The sequence below is a fragment of the Camellia sinensis genome, chromosome 12, assembly GCF_055761805.1.
Source record: "Camellia sinensis isolate YWXY chromosome 12, ASM5576180v1, whole genome shotgun sequence".
Taxonomy (NCBI): Eukaryota; Viridiplantae; Streptophyta; class Magnoliopsida; order Ericales; family Theaceae; genus Camellia; species Camellia sinensis.
In genome coordinates this window covers 133,334,241-133,351,070 of record NC_138972.1, presented here as the reverse complement: position 1 = coordinate 133,351,070, position 16,830 = coordinate 133,334,241, and the positions used below count along the sequence as shown (strand labels likewise).

General features: G+C 27.7%; 2 protein-coding genes across 2 annotated transcripts in view; one reads left to right on the top strand and one right to left on the bottom strand.

Moving 5' to 3' along the window:
• Window positions 1-7,146: 7,146 nt before the first annotated feature.
• LOC114320773 (LOB domain-containing protein 37) lies at window positions 7,147-8,657 on the top strand. Its single transcript, XM_028267843.2, has 2 exons — window positions 7,147-7,742; window positions 7,855-8,657. Exons 1-2 carry the CDS (start codon window positions 7,559-7,561, stop codon window positions 8,355-8,357), a joined length of 687 nt encoding a protein of 228 aa, XP_028123644.1. The 5' UTR covers window positions 7,147-7,558; the 3' UTR covers window positions 8,358-8,657.
• Window positions 8,658-15,994: 7,337 nt separating this feature from the next.
• Window positions 15,995-16,830, bottom strand: part of QWRF2 (QWRF motif protein (DUF566)) — a 28,579-nt gene continuing 27,743 nt past the window's right edge. Inside the window, exons 5-6 of the mRNA XM_028267835.2 lie at window positions 16,481-16,588; window positions 15,995-16,393 (exon numbers count right to left, since the gene is read on the bottom strand). Of these exons, the coding sequence (XP_028123636.2) occupies window positions 16,334-16,393; window positions 16,481-16,588 (168 nt within the window). The 3' untranslated portion in view covers window positions 15,995-16,333. The remainder of the gene's footprint in view (window positions 16,394-16,480; window positions 16,589-16,830) is intronic.

The window sequence follows — 16,830 nt, the reverse complement described above, 5'->3', positions numbered from 1 at the left end:
ATATTCAATATACAACGATTGGAGGAACGAGATTCACTAGATAGACAGTTAGTTAAGTTTTTTGTTTATTAATTAACTAACCAAAGATTACAATGCAATTTAACACATTAAAAACAAACTTGTGTAATTTTCACTTGTTAGGTTTTGTTAAAACTGGAAGTTTTGTAGCATATTGCATATGCACTGTGTTCATATCAAAGATAATGTTTGGCAGTGTGTGTGACATTGGCATTGGACTATCCTAAACACAATTTGGGGATTTGAATATTCTAAATGGAGCGATTATCTATAGGAATCATAGGTCTTATGTTTGGATTACATGAATTTTGAGGGATACTTTCTGTTTCATCTCAATTTTATTTAGATACTGAAAAAGAAGACTTGTTTGGAAGTGTTAAAATTATATATTCTCTCTATTTAATGCAAGTACATTTTTTAGTCCTTCAAAAAACGTAGTAAACGAAAAGGGATTATGTATTCGTTTTTAAATTTTATGGGATAAATTAGACATGAAATAAAACATGATGGGTTAAAGTGAATTTTGCCTCTAAAAAAATAACAAAAAAATATATGGGTTTATACAATGAGATGACAAAAAAATATGTATTTAAATTTTTTTTGCTTAAGTTGTTAACAGGTTAATGGTACACTTCAAAATACAAACTACAAGAGAATTATATATTTATTTTCAAATAATAAACAGTTACATACGCATAAACCGAATCACAATAAGATAAAATAAAATTTGCCCAAATAAAAATTCAACCAGACATACATGAAAGTTGATCTCACTTTACTAGCACATATTAAAAAAAAGATAAATTATAAATACATTTTTTGAGATTTGTTTAAAATATGAATTATTTTTTGTGATTTGAAAAATTACAAATATCTCTATGTCAGAATTTTTCATTTAATAGAATTAATTGAAAAAGTAAAATTTATAACTGTTCACATATACAATAATAAAATTATCTAAATTATTAATTGAAATAAAATTTTAATATTATTAAAAAATATTAATTAATTTGATAATTTATTAATAAAAAAATCTATTTGTTATGAAATTAAAAATCTTAACAATATAATATAATTTTTAAAATTATAAAAAATAATTTATAATTTAAATAAATCTCATGTATTTTTAATTTATTAAAAAAAATATATGAATTCTTATGGCTCTCCGGTGAGCGTAAAACATCATTTGTCCCTCTATTCCATGGAAAAGACACTAAAGACTCATGTGAGCCAAGAAACCAAGATGTCCCTGTCCTAGTCTAGCTAGCTTTGGCACTGTGCATGACCAACTCAAAGCAAGGTGACCATTCTATTTTTTTATTTATTCTTCACACATCAATCTAATTTTTATATGCAGTGATGCGACATACCGAGAAAAGTATATACAAAAAAAAAAAAAAAAAATGTCTAAAATTTAAAATATGTAAAACTAATTCATCCTAAGTGTGACCGAAATCATATCAAATTTAAATTTATATTATATATTTTATTTTTTGGATATATCTAAATATTTTTTTTGTATTTGTAATTTTTGATATGCGATTACACTCAATTGCATATTAGTTGCATTGCATGAAATCAGATGGTTCTAAGTTTAAATTATATACAAAGATGTAAATGGATTTGGAGTTCCATTCACTATTCACTTTGTTTAATTAAGCATTGGAATTTACACTTAACCTTTCTGCATGGATTCATTAGTGGTCCAAACATTGGATCAGGACCCAATAATTTGGATTAACACGCCACGTACCCTAGTAAAGACTGTAAACTTCAATGGATCTTTGTCATCTCCTTCTTCACCTTCATTCTCACCTCGATGGTTACGCGCTTTTTTCCCAATTATAAAACCTACAATTTTAAACTAAGATATTTGAGGTCCTAATCAGACAATTCAACTAATCTGTTTGGAAACTTACAAAGAAAAATAATTAAATGTAAGAATCTTTTATTTTATTAACATTCTCACTAAGAGGTAAGAAATGGATATCAGCACTTCTAAATTTTCATGCAATGTATGTGAATCAATTTTTTTTTTCTTACGAGGATTTGATTTGAGGTATTTAATTGAGAATTTAAAATTATAGAGCCTTTAGGGTTCCCCCCCCAATCAAGAGGAGATTAATTATAATTATGAAAATAATTATATCAAGTTGTACAATTGTATATCTACAAATCCTACAACTAACTGAAAGAAACCATGCCTAGCCCAACCCAACAATTATATAATATTACAGTCTTAAGGAGAAATAAGATATCAAACTCTTTTATATAAGATTTGAATTTGTAACCTCACATCAAAAAATTGTGTTACACAACAACTAAGCGAGAGGCAATGATTCCTTTAAGCTTAGGTTGAACACTACTTTAAGAGCAAAGGTCATCATTGGGCCCAAAGGTCGATAGTCAATCTTTAGGCTGTTTGATTTGAGACAAGACTATTAAGCAACTTTTTATCTATTAAGAATATCATATAAGAAAAATGTTTGGGGGTCCTAATTCTGTGGCTCAAATATGGCTCAAATGGTCAAAACGACGTCGTTTTGGCCATTTTGATGTTGTTTTGTACTCAAAACGACGTCGTTTTGGCCATTTGAGCCACATTTGAGCCACAAAATTTGGGCCCTCTACCATTGCTCATCATATAAATAATATCACGTAATTATTTAATAATTTGCCACAAGTAGAAGAGCCTTTGTCCGCACTAACAAATAAATAAGTAATGATAAAAGGAAATAAAGTGGGAGAGGTCTTTTTCTAAAATGTAGTGAAGAATGACTCATTTTTTCCCATCATAGAGCACATAAGAGGCAAAGGAATCTCCACCCATGATGTTGTCACAAAATGAGAAAGGACAAAAACAAATAGTATTAAGAAAGATAGTAAGGTCAAGTTTGGGAAGACTAAATAAGTGCACTTTTTGTCTTTTTGGACTAAAAAATTGAGGTTGAAAATATGGATGTTTGGGTTAACTTTTTGACTTTTTATTGAAAAATGTGTAATAAAAAATTATAAAAATTGATTTGTAGGGAAAAATTTGAATTGGGAGTTGTGCAGCCGTAATTGTTGACTTTTGGTGAATAGTGTTAACTTTTTAACTTTTTGAGTAACTTTTTAACTTTTTGGCTTTTTTGGGAGTACCCAAACTTAGCCTAAAACATGGAAACCAGTTCAAGTTTTTCATCAGCTTTTGGATTATTGCTCTCTACAATGTGGATGTGGATGTGGATGGCTAGAGCAGGATCATTGGGGCACAGGTCAAGTAACAAAAGCTATGCTGTAAAGCTAATCATATATATATATATATATATATTATGATTTGTTTTAATTCATGAGTCCTGCTAACAAGGAAAATAGTTTTATTTACGCATTTGGTAAGTGTATGAACAAAATATATATTGGTAATTGCTTTAAAGTAATAGATTCCTCATTTAAAAAGCATATTTTTAAAGTAGTGGACCCAGTTATTTTGGATTATTAAGAGTATTTCACTCCTTATTTTACTTTTCATTAAATTGTGGAGAAATTTTGGTTGAAAACTAATTTGATATTGTATTATCCAATCAATGCTTTTTTCATCCTTTTTGTTTTGTTTTGTTTTGTTTTTTTTTTTTTTTTTTGAAAAATTTCAAACTTATTCTAAAATTTTGTTTTAACAACTTTTTATATAAAAAAATCATCTCCAATTCTTACTCTTTTTAAATTTCATCAAATTTGAGTAATATGTGATTATTGGGAGTTTGGTGAAAATTTTGGTTGTCCTTAATTTTGCCAAAAAATTGTCTTTCTTTGATTTGATACAAATATTATAAAATGACCTAAGCATATTTTTAACTATTTCTTTTTATCAAATTTATATTTGATAGAAAAATTAATTACGGCCAGATTGAAGATGATTTAAAGAGGTAGATTTTATTTATGCATCTTGTAAGATATGTAAATAAAAGAGATAATTACTGTCCAGTGGAAAGTAGAAAAAAAATTATAAACACATAGGGTGAAAGTGATTCTATGATAAGGTGCAAGTGAAAATTTGTGAAGGTGTAAGTCTCACATGCACCTCTCCATATTTCTATTACTAGTGAAAATCTTTGCTGTGCACGGGATGTGAAAAATATTAAATAAAATATGATTATATAAAATAATATAAATAGTTAGATTTTTGTATGTAAATTATGAAAATAAAAAAATATTGAAGCTTACAATTTAAATTTTACAATTTTATCACAATTTATATATTAATTTTTAATTTGTCACAATTTTAATAATGTAACTTTCAACCCCTTGCTAAAATTATAAATTTGGGCGAGTTGAATCCAAGCAACTCGAGTCAAGCTTACAAATTTTTAAAAATTGAGCAACATAATGTTTAATTTGGTGAGAACCTATGTAAAATTCAAAAATTTGAATAAATTTGAATGAACTTGGATAGAGACACCAAATAACCTGAGCAATCGAAATAAAATTATATATATAAATATATAAAATTGTTTTCTAATTTATTTTTTTAATAATAAATAAGATTAATTAAAATTTTAATATTAATGAATAAAAGAAAATATACCTTTTAGAAAGGGATCATCAAATAAGTTGATATTAAAAAAAATACATTTTATAATGGCTTAAAATAATTTAAATATGATTTGTCAAAAATTATTTTTAATTTAAAAATTACAATAAAATATTTAAATATAATAAAATTAAATTTATTACAAAATAAAAATATTTGGAAAAAATAAAAGGTAAGAAAAAAATTTAGAATGGTTTTCTCATTTAATCTGAAAATAATTCTAGATGACTAATAAATTATCACATATAACCCTCATTTTTTTTAAATAAAAAAAGATATTTCACAAATTACAGTGTGTTTGGTTTGAGTTTTTTGAATGAAATTTTTTGAAAACTGAATTTTTTGATTTTCGTATTTTTTTGTTTTTAGTAAATATTTTTAAAATTTTAAACATTTTTTTTAACTTTTTAGATGCACCTTACTTAGACGTATCTAAAAAGTAAAAAATTTGTGAAAAAATATTTTTAAAAATTAATAAATACATAAAAATAAAAAACGTATTGAATTCTCGTTTTTTTTTTTTTTTTACTTTTTAGGTATTTGTATGTTAGGTATGTTTAAAAATTAAAAAAATTGCTCAAAATATTAAAAAAATTCAGTAAAAATAAAAAAACACGAAAAATAAAGAAGTAGAATTTTCTGAAAGTGTTTTTGAAAAATGTTATTTTATTAGAAAAATAACATTTATTTCTATTTGTTTTAACAAAAGTCACTTTTTAGCAATTGGAGCCAAAAAATTTTCATTTTTTAATTTTAGTTTGTTTAATTGACAATTGGGATTTAAAAAAAAAAAAAATTCACAGGATCCACCATATTTCATAAGTACTAAAAAAGTTTAGATAAATAATAAAAAAATATATATATATTTGAGATCCACAAAAAAAATCATAATTGTATCCATAATGATGTGATATCATATGTGTCACTCAATGTCATGAGACCCAACTCTCTTGTCACATTATTGTAGGTGAAAGTATGAATTTGTAGTATTACTAGAATAACAAATTATCACGTGTAACTTTCATTTTTTTTATTATATAAAAAAATAAGATTCACCAACTATCACTTTTAATAAAAAAAAAAAAAAATATTTATTTCTATTTGATTTTAACAAAAGTCACTTCTTAATTTGTTTAATTGACAATGACAATCGTTAAAAAAGTTATTCATTTTCTTAATGTTTTTGTCTTTTGTTAAAAAAAAAAAATTATTTGTATTAAAGAATTTATTGTTTAAAACCTTATATTTTAGATGGATATAAAAAAAAAGTTTATAAAATTTAAAACCAAAAATGACAAATATATATATATATATATATATATATAAACTTTTAATAGTGATTAATAATTTGAATATGTGTATTTAATAACATATTATGTTTAGACCAATAATATTATGACACATTGAATATTAATCTCATTCTAATTGTAGTAATATAATTTAAATTTAAAATTTTATTTTATAATTTAATAACAGATACATAAATTAAAAAATGATTATTAATCTTATTCTGGTAACATAATTTAAGGGAGAATCTAAATTTAAAATTTATTTTAAAAATATAAAATTAATTTATAAACCAATCATATTGTGAAACACATTAACAAAAATTAAATAAAATAAAAAAATAAAAAGAATTGCAACTTTTAACTTTAATAAGATTACAACGTTTTGTAATTATAATAATATATAGATTTTGTATGAAATTTTGAAACTCTCATAATATTTCTGTGTATGAGATTTTAAAACTCTCATAATATTTTTTCTTAAAGGCATTCTTTTGTAAAATATATAAATAATCTCAACGTCACTTTTATTGCTCCTTAATACAAAAGTTATGAGCTAATTATAATAATTTTAAATTTATATTTAAAACTTATAAATCATGAGATATATCATTCTAATTTTAAATTTAAATTAATAGATTATTTTTCATATTTAGTGACCCCCAAATTTGAATTTTGAAATGAATTAATATACTTTTTATGTTTTTTTTAGATTTGACCTACTTTCTATTCGAAATTAATAAATTAGATATTAATTATATTATTATTATTATTATTATTATTATTATTATTATTTTGCTTGAATAAAAACTAGTTAATAGAAGAGTTTTTTAATTTTTAAAAATAAAAAAATATATGAAATTTGGATTGAGAACTTTGAGCTGTTAGAGATCTTATGAGTTAGAATTTTTTTTTTTGTCGTTGTATAATATATAGATTTTTTTTTCTTTTGACCCACTGATCAATATTTCTTGAAAAAAAATCTCAAATTTTTTATTAAATAAATAATCTAATGTCTCACTGTAAACCCACACTTTTATTGATCCTACATCCCTATAAGATATTTAGTTATTTATTTAATAAAAAAATTAATATCTTTAACATTACTCATAATTCTCCGAAAATAAAAATCAGGATGAGTTCAACTCGGCTTGGCTTAGCCTAGGCTGGTGGGTCGAAGTGGGCGTCACGCGCGTGAAAAAGCAGTCAAATGCGAGTGGAGGTGCAAAAGAAGAAGGGAGGGGGGAGAGAAGCCCAAAGAATCCAACGGTGGAGGAACCGCCCGTTCGCGGAGACACGGAGCCGCCCTCTTGCCAAACACTTTGGAACCCCCAAAAGCAAACCCCCACCCACACACATATGTCCCACCAACTCCAATATCCCAATCCCACCCCCATTAACCCTAGTTCCCCAACTAACCATAGTTGAGTTAAACTCTACCACACCACACCACATCCCATCCCCCAATAATTCCCCTACTACCACTCCACATGCAAACCCCACCCTCCTCCTCTATATATCTCCCTCCCTCTCCACTGCTCTCCCGCAAAACCTCCTCCTCCTCCTCCTCCTCCTCCTCCATTGTTGATTGTTTCAAGCTCTAATAAACAAAATTCAATCAGCTTTTTATCAGAATTCTTACCTGAAGAGCGCTGGAGATTTTGACTCAGAAAAATCGTTGAGGATGAGTTGCAGTGGATGTCGAGTTCTTCGAAAAGGTTGCAATGAGAATTGCATACTCAGACAATCTCTTCAGGGCATTGAGACCCCTCAGGCTCAGGCTTACGCTACCGTCTTCGTCGCCAAGTTCTTCGGCCGCGCCGGCCTCATGTCCTTCCTCTCCGCCGTTCCCGACTCCCAACGTCCTCGTAATTTCCTCTCTCTCTCTCTCTCTCTCTCTCTATATATATATATATATACATATATATGTATTTGTGTACTGTGTTGGTGCTGATGATTAGGTTCGATTTGTGTGCACAGCTCTGTTTCAGTCTCTGTTGTTTGAAGCCTGTGGACGGACTGTGAATCCGATCAACGGAGCGGTGGGGCTTCTATGGACGGGAAACTGGCACATTTGTCAGGCTGCGGTGGAGACGGTGCTCCGAGGCGGCGTTTTAAGGCCGATTCCTGAGTTTTCCGGCGAAACTCCGGCGGACGAATTTGACGACGCCTCGAATAATAATACTAAAAGCATGGATTTCTTCGGATCCCTAGATCTGCATTCGGCTAGTAAGGTCAAGGATTTCAATGAATTAACGGCGAGATCACAACCGATCGCCGATCTCGATCTCTGCCTGGAGCAGAGCTTGAAGACCGCCGGCGGGAGAGTGAATCGCCGCCCGGAGAAGCGGAGGGCGGAGACGCCGTCGTCGTCGAAGTCGGAGGAATCGGAAACGACGACGTTGGAGAGCGGTGGTTCAGCCTATAATCAAACTTTACAGGGAGGACGAAACGAAGGAAAGCTTCTGAGACTGTTCTTCTAAGAGAGAGAGTCTATAAAATTTACCGGTTACCGGAATCGACTGTCACCTGAGCTGACGTGTAATAGATTTTGCTTTTTGTTTTTTTGGTGTTTCCCGGTGATAAGAACCGGCGAGTTTTGTGGTGGGGGGTTGAGTTGTAGAAGGAGCACTTGATTTGTCAAGTCTCTTGTTGTGTATACGAAGGGAGAGAAAGATGAGAGTTACCGGCTAACCGGTTCCCCTACTGTTTTCTTCCAATTGACTAATTATGGGCAGTGACTTTGGGATGAAGAAATGAAATTCTCTGTGTTTTCCAAGAAATTACTCCATATCCGCAAGTGTTTTTTAAATTTAAGAGCACAAATAATACTCATTAAAAAATAAAAATGTAAAATTAATGATGTGTTTATATATATTTTTTATATTTGTGTCTTATTTTATAAATTAAAAAATGAACCAAGCCCGTTCCCTTATGCTAACTTATTATTAAGAGGAGAGAAATAAACGTTTTATCTAAATATTAGAAAATTTAACAAAAGATAAAAAAAGAAGAAAGAAGTTGATAGGCACACATAAAAAAAAAAAAAAAAAAATAGACTAAAATAGTTAATAAGATAAAATATCACATCAAATTCATAATAATTTTTTTTTATAAATATCACATTTAATTATAAAAAAATTTAATCACTTTTTCGAACACAAAAATTTTAACCTATTAAAATAGTAATTTTTCAAACACCCACCATGATATACATAAGACTTATTAGGCAATTATTTATATTTTTGAGGCACAGTTGTTATCTGACAATTGCTATTGACAATAAAGCATTGATCTCCTTGAAAATCATAGTCATATTTTTTTGTTATCAAGAATTTCTCGACATCAATTTGTGTTTTTTGGAATCCACATGCCCTGAATTCTTATGCCTTAAGTCTAGCTCATGTTTTATTCTCTACACCAAAGCCTCACATTTAGTGAAGTTGGTAGTCGTCAAAGATGCTAATTTACTCTTTTATTTTTGTCCACCAATTTGTCACTTCAAATCTTCAAATTTTTTATAATATTTTTTTGGCAACTTTATGATGAAACCTTAGAAAATTTTCAATACAATTGTTAAAATAGTATCTGTTAATGTGTGTTATATAATAAAAAAAATAATAATAAAAGTGCGTTAAGTCAGTGTATGGCGGGCTAAAATAGAAATATTAAAATGTGTGTTAAAAAAATCCACTTTAATATATTTTGTAAAAATAAAAGTAATGAAAAAAGATTAGGCCTCGTTTGGGAACATGTTAATTTAGTAACTTTTTGGCTATTTAGCTAAAATATGAGTTAAAAAAAACTAGTATGTTTGAGATGATTTTTTGACTTTCTACGAAAAGGTGTGCAAAAAGTAGAGAGAAAAGAGAATTTTTGACTTTTTTGTATGAGTTGTTGGTTTTTTGACTTTTTTAGTAATTTTTTTAACGTTTTGAGTAAAAAAGTCATTTACCAAACGAGGCCTTAATGTTCATCCTCTCGCCCATAACTCTTTCACTTTGTTCAATCTCCCATTTCCTCTTTCTCTCTAGTTGTATTAGGAGCCCCGTTCTCTCTCTTCACTCTGTCCCTCACTCCTTCCAATTAACATCTTATTTTACATATTAGGTTGTTTTGAAAAGATGATTAAAAGTTATTTTAATTTTTTTTTAATTTATTATGAAAACATGTGTAAAAAAATATGAGAGATGATATGACTCAAAATGAGTTAAAAACTGAAATATAACTTTTAACCATTTTCCTAAAATTTAAAAATTCTTGAGATATTAATTTGTGGTTATGTTTCAATTTTTAAACAATAAATAATAATCTCAATCAAAGACAATTACACATAACGATTTAACGTGAAAAAATCACAATTGAAGCGTATCCAATTTTGATAAAAAAAAAAATCACGGTCCAAAGCCACAAAATAATCCACTAAGAAGACAAAAACAAATAACACAAGTGCACTCTCAATTACCTAATGAATCCACACCCGAATTGAATAGATCCCAATCTGCCTCTTCCACCATCGTTTTCATCTTAGAATTGTTTTGTCCAATGTTGGATCCATAACGCTAATGTCGAATCCATGACGATAAGCTATTTTGGAATCAATCAAAATTTCATATACAAATTTTTCGAAATCTACCGAAAAACAACTATCTCATTTGTGAATAAAACTAATTAAAAAACTTTGGATTTTTAGATTCATGACAAAACCAATTGCAAATTATAATTTTTAAAAAAAATTCAAAAAAAAATCAAAAAAACAAAAATAATTCAAAATAAACAATTTTTTTCTGCTTATTTTCGTTTTTTAATGATTTTTTTTTAAATTTTTTCAAAAACTTAATATTTTTTAGATTCATCTTGACAATACGGGCCAAAAAGTAAAAAAATTGATATAATTTTGAAAAAAAAAATTCACTAAAAATAAAAAAAATGTGACTTTTTTTGGCCAAAATGAGGCATTATTTGTCATAACCTAAAAAAGTCAAAAAGTCACTATCCTATTTAAGTTACATTATCATATTTAAATCATATTACCTTTCTACCACATCACTTCAAACCCAACCAATTTCATAACAAGTCAAAAAGTGTACTTATTTAGAACATGCTAAACAATCCATTAGTGTTTATTTGGCTCCAACTTTTTGACTAAAAAAGTATAAAAGATAAAATAGGTTAAATACGTTAATAAAACAAAATATCACATCTAAATCATAATTATTTTATTTTTTCTTTCACAAAAGTTAAATAAATAAAAAAAAATGAAACCAAATAAACTTCTAATCTTAAATTAAAATAGTTAAAAAATAAAAAATAAAAATTAACTAAAAAAAAACTATTGCATAGTAATGGTCGGTTGAGGGTCCCACAAATTGCATTATCCATTCAGCCAATTGGTGGAAAGAGGTGGGGCCCACTGGTGGTGGCGCAACGCAGCATATCGGCATCAAGTTTTTTCATATATAGATATAATAGATGTATATATAGGTGCCACTCAAGTTAGCCAATAGGAAGGAAGGGTCTTCTTTTGTTTGTGTGGTGGGGTCCATTCAGATGCTTTTCTTTTCTAGCTGCTGCTGTGAGTCGCTGCATATATGATATATATGCATGTCTGATGTGGACCTCACATTCACATTCAGTCACTCACACTGACCTTTTCAAATATTATCTCATTGTGCACCACCAACGACTCCTCTTTTACCACCAAAAAGCATTATTATAAAATAAAAGAAAATTTATATATATAAAAAAAATAAATTAAGGTTTGATTATTGTAATAAAATAATTTTTAATTTTATTAATTTAAATTTAAATTTTTTATTTATTTAAATTTAAATTATTTGTCAATTTTGTTAGATAAAATTGATGAAAAATAAATATTTTAATCATTAAATGAAAAGGGAATTTTAGATATTTTATATATATCTACATTAGTTTAATAATTATAACTAAAAATACGCTTTTTCCATTGATTTTTAGTTAATGAAAATAGGTGAATTATTTAGATTAAAAACAAATCAAAAGATTAGAATTTAAATTGATAAAATAAAAAACTCAAAATTTATTTTTTTAGAAGACTCAAATTTCTAAGCTTTTTTTGTAATTATCTCTAAAATAAATTAATTATTTTTTAGATTTTGTTAACTACTGTCATAAAAAATATTTACTAATAAAATATAGTCAATAAGAAACACTAAATGTCAAAAAATTTAGGAGATTTTTTTTTTAAGATTCATAATATTAAGATTTTATATAATAAATGATATATAATATTTTCATAATAGTTAGGATCCTTCAATATTTTCACAGAAAAAATTCAATATGGAGAAATTTTTTCCTGAACACAGAGAAATTTTAAAATTTATTTGATATGATCATAGAGAAGTTTTTCAAAGGACCTTAGCTAATAAAAAAAAACATATTAAACCTCTCCTTAAGAAAACTCATTTTGTTAAAAAAAAGTTTAACTAATTTGAAAAATCTATTTCTCCTCAAAATGTTTATTTTAGCCACTTAAAAAAATTATCTTTAAAAAAAATGCCAAACAAGCTAACTATTAGCATTTGTGTGTGTGTGTGTGTTTTTTTTTTTAATTTATTTATAAACTTATTTTTAACTAATAAATTAATAGCTAACTGTCAAAAAAATATCTTAAAACACTCCTTAACAAAACTGTTTAATTCTTTTAGTAAAGAACCATTTGTGATTCCTGAGTTGGCCAATACTCATAACCCACATTTGATTCATCACAACTTATTTCAAAGTCCTCTCATCCTATATTTATGAGATTAATTTTTTCCCCCCCTTCCTATTGGGATACACTATTTATTGTTTTAAAATAATTACAATGATGTTTGTAGATATATTATTCAAAAATTATCTATCCTTACGATGTTTTCGAAAGATGGTTAAAAGTTGATTTTTTGATTTTTTTTTTAAAATGTGTAAAAAATGTGAGAGATGACCTAATTCAAAATAGATTAAAAGTTTGAAAGTAACTTTTAACCTACTTTTTAAAATAAGCCTTAGTTAAATTATCCGACATAATTACATCCACGAATCAAATGTGACTATATCATGATTGTTGAGATTAAAATGGACTGTACTTGCAGCATTCTCTTTATGCTAGCAAAAGACTTATTAGCATGATTTTGTTTCTATGAATTTTATTTATGTGTATCAATTCTTACACTTTCAAACTTCTAAACAACTACACCTTAAAAAGAATAATAATAAAAAATTCTTCACAAGTCAAATGCTTTGTCTTAGAAAAAAAACTGAAGTCTCGTAATTGATGAAGAGGGTTGAAATTGGGGAAGCCAAAAAGTACAAATGTTGTCCAATTGGTTGCAATTCCTTGCAGCCAAGACAAAAAGAAGGGCAGTTACGAGGCGCCATAGATTGTTGACTTTTTAGGTTTCGTTAGCAGAGCCACTCAGTCCCAATCGAAAGGGGGCTACTTACTACTACTACTACTAGTAGGGCTTACAACGAAGAAAGAATCCTTAACTACTACTACAACTGCTGCTGCCGAAGTGCCTACCATGATCCTACCATTGCTAAAGTGCCTACCATGATTAATTTTTTTGATTTTTTAAAATTTTAAAATAAAATAAAATAAAATAAAAATAAAGTGGTGATATGATTCAAAATAGATCAAAACTAACTTTTAACTTTTAGCAAAGTTTTCAAATTGAGCCTAAAAACCCTTAAAACAAAAATAAAAGAGGAGGTTAGGAGATATGAAAGATCTATCAAGATTCACCACCACCAATCATCACTCACCACTATCACTATCACCGGCAGGTGTTAGCAGTTGGTTACTGGTTATGTTATATTATTCATTAAGTATATTATTTATAAAAATAAATAAATTAATAAGACATACGGAATTTCATGATCAAGTTATAATTTATTTTTAAAAAAATTATTAAAATTATACTAATTACTTATTTTTTAAAAAATAAATGTGATCTCGTTATGGAATTACAGATACTACTCGACGAAACCTACAATACATTATTATGCCTTATAATTATAAGAATGTCATTACCGTATTATTTTGGATGCACTTTATGTATACAAATTATGTCTGTAAAATCACTTTCCAAGATATAATTACATGACTCTAAAAAATTTAATTGGCATAATGCTTAAGGGTTGTTTGAGAAGTTGGTTGGGGCTAAATTAGCTCACTAAACAACAAAATATAATTATTTTATTTTTTTTTCTCATAATTCTCAAATCAACTAAAAAAAGAAATCAACCAACTTTAAAAAAAGAAAAAGAAAAAAAAAGCCATCATTTATAAATAAATTAATGTGCCAATTGTATAGACAGCATGAAGAGGATAGAAAAGAAATAAATAAATTTCATATTTTTAGAGGATACATACATATATTAGGCAGATTGTTCGAGATGAGTTTTGGAATTTTACTCCCTAAAACATCTAAAAATTGATAAATTAATGATAAAAGAGTTGTTAGAGATATTCTAACAACTCGCATTAGCATTCAAGTAATACCTCTCTAGGGTTTAAATAGCAAAATGAAATAGAATAGAATAAAACAATCATTTATTAACCTTCTTGTGAAATAATTATTCTTTTATAATTAAAAATAATAATTTTATATGTAAAATGAATAATATAATAAAATCATTATTACCTTACAGTTCATTTTAATAAATCAAACAAGTGTTATAGTTAAACTTTCAGTTTCCCATAATCCCAGGAGTCGGTTGACAATTGATCTTTGTTTTGAATTGCAACTATTATGGAGTCAAATTTACTGTAGAGGAAAATTATTGAGTGATGTTTGGTCAAATTTATGTGGTGCCCTAACTTTATTCTTATTGATTAAAAAAGTGAAAACTAATTCTTTTGTAGTAGTTTAAAAAAACATTAGAAATATAATGTAATGAATAACGTAAGTCATTAAGGTAAGATCACTAAATAACCTCTTGACCGTTGTACATGATGAAAAAAAGTGTTGGAAAGAATCCGAATAATGTGAACCACCATGAACTCATTTGATATATATGTACCTAAAGGCTTGCTACTGTGAGACATGAACTAGTGGTGTCTTTCTTTACTTCAAATCAGAGAGATTTAAGATCATCAACATGATTACTGAACAGACTAACTTGAGGCAATGGATGAGTTCAAAATTTAAAACCTTCAGTTTGTTGCATACTCATCTCAAATAGTGATTTGAAGTCCTCAAAAAGAAAATTCTAACAGTTCATGTCAAATAGTGAGCTCCACTTTTATTTCGTCTTCTTCCTGCAACTTTCCTTTGTGTTTCAACAAGAATTTAGACTATGTTTAGATTATAAAAAAGAGATAATAAAAATATATGTTTGGTTTGATTTTGAGAGAGTAATTTTTAAAAATTGTTTTTGAAAGAGAGTTTAGAAATTTTTTTGGTTTGTTTGGTTGTGTAATTTGAAAGTAGTTTTAGAGTTTGAAATGATTTGATATTTTGTTGTAATTAAGTAAATATGTATGAGAGAAAAAGTGATTGAGAAGGAAATAGGAGAGAGAAAAAGTGATTGATTGACGTATAAGAGAGAAAGTGATTTTAAAAATTGTTTTAGAAAAATTACAAACCAAACAAATTTTTTAGAAAAAATTTCTCAAAATCATTCTACAAAGCCAAACCAAACATAATTTCAGGTCTCCATAAATTTAGCATTTGAAAGAATTGGAATAAGAAAGTGATTATCAATTATTTATTTCAATCAGAATCACATTATTAAACTAAGTAAGAATATCCTGTAGGAATATTAGATTTTCAGAGGAATGTTAAGCATTTAAGAGTAAAACAATAATTAGACACATAATATTTAAAATTTTGATAAATTATATTAGCATCTGCTGGCGTTTGAAAAAAATACAACAAATTCTATAATTTTGACATAATTATACCGACTTCTCTTTTAGTAAGGCCAAAAGGACATAATTAACGCATAAATTTTGTTACTAGTAATAAAATTCTCAATAATGAGATTCTCATTTCCCTCAAGATTCTTGTCATCCAAACATAAGAAAAATTCTATGGTAACCATGCGGATGTGGTGTAGCAATCAGAACAAGAGCTTATTCAAGTGATAAAACAAAGAATTTAACCAAGAACTTACTAATAAATGAACTTACTAATAAATAACAATGATCCAAGTATTACATATATACATGTACACAAGTTTCCCTTTTCTGGGAAGAAGGAATTGTTACAGCTGATTAGCAGGAGGAAAAAAGTTCATTTTCCTATGAATCTTTTGGATACAAAGATAAATCAATACATGACACCTCAACAGCTTCCAAAAATCCAAAGCCAAAAGCTAGTCATTTGGTCTACGCTTATTGCCTGCCGAGCCACCTCTGCTAGGTCGAAGAGTTCTAGTATAAAGTTAGCTTTTTTAGAGTAGAGAGTCACACAAGATCAATTCTACACACATGTTGTCAGGCTGTTGGTACACGATTAAGTTGTAATATATGCGTTCTCAAACTACAGTGCTTAACCTGTTATCGAAATTTTGAAAATGGGAAAATTATCATCAGCGGATGAAGCGGAATTTTTTTTATGAACAGAACCAATGGTTTATATACCTGCAGGGCTGCTAACACAGACAAGAAATCTTTGCATTGTTCAAGCAAAGCACGCTCTTTGGCAATCACTTTTGAGAGTTCAGACACCAAAGAATTCATGTCCTCCGCCTGAAAATGATGAATGGTGTAAAGATATAACATTTGGCTAAACTTAGCTTTCAGCTGATATTCAGTTCAAATCTCTCTCAACTTTATATTTGTTCCTTTAATCACACTGAAAAATCAAAAGCAAATAACCATGTCTAAAAAGCCACTTTGCATTGGGACTTTATTTTACCAGTAGTTAATGATAAAGCAAAGTTGGCCACAATGATTATCTGGCCATTTTCCTACATCCTATGATGATTATA

What these genes read in the sequence shown, in the direction of transcription:
- LOC114320773 (XM_028267843.2), top strand. Translation starts at nt 7,559, where the DNA reads ATGAGTTGCAGTGGATGTCGAGTTCTTCGAAAAGGTTGCAATGAGAAT. An exon ending in TCCCGACTCCCAACGTCCTC is followed by an intron (nt 7,743 to 7,854) that starts GTAATTTCCTCT and finishes TTGTGTGCACAG; the next exon opens with CTCTGTTTCAGTCTCTGTTG.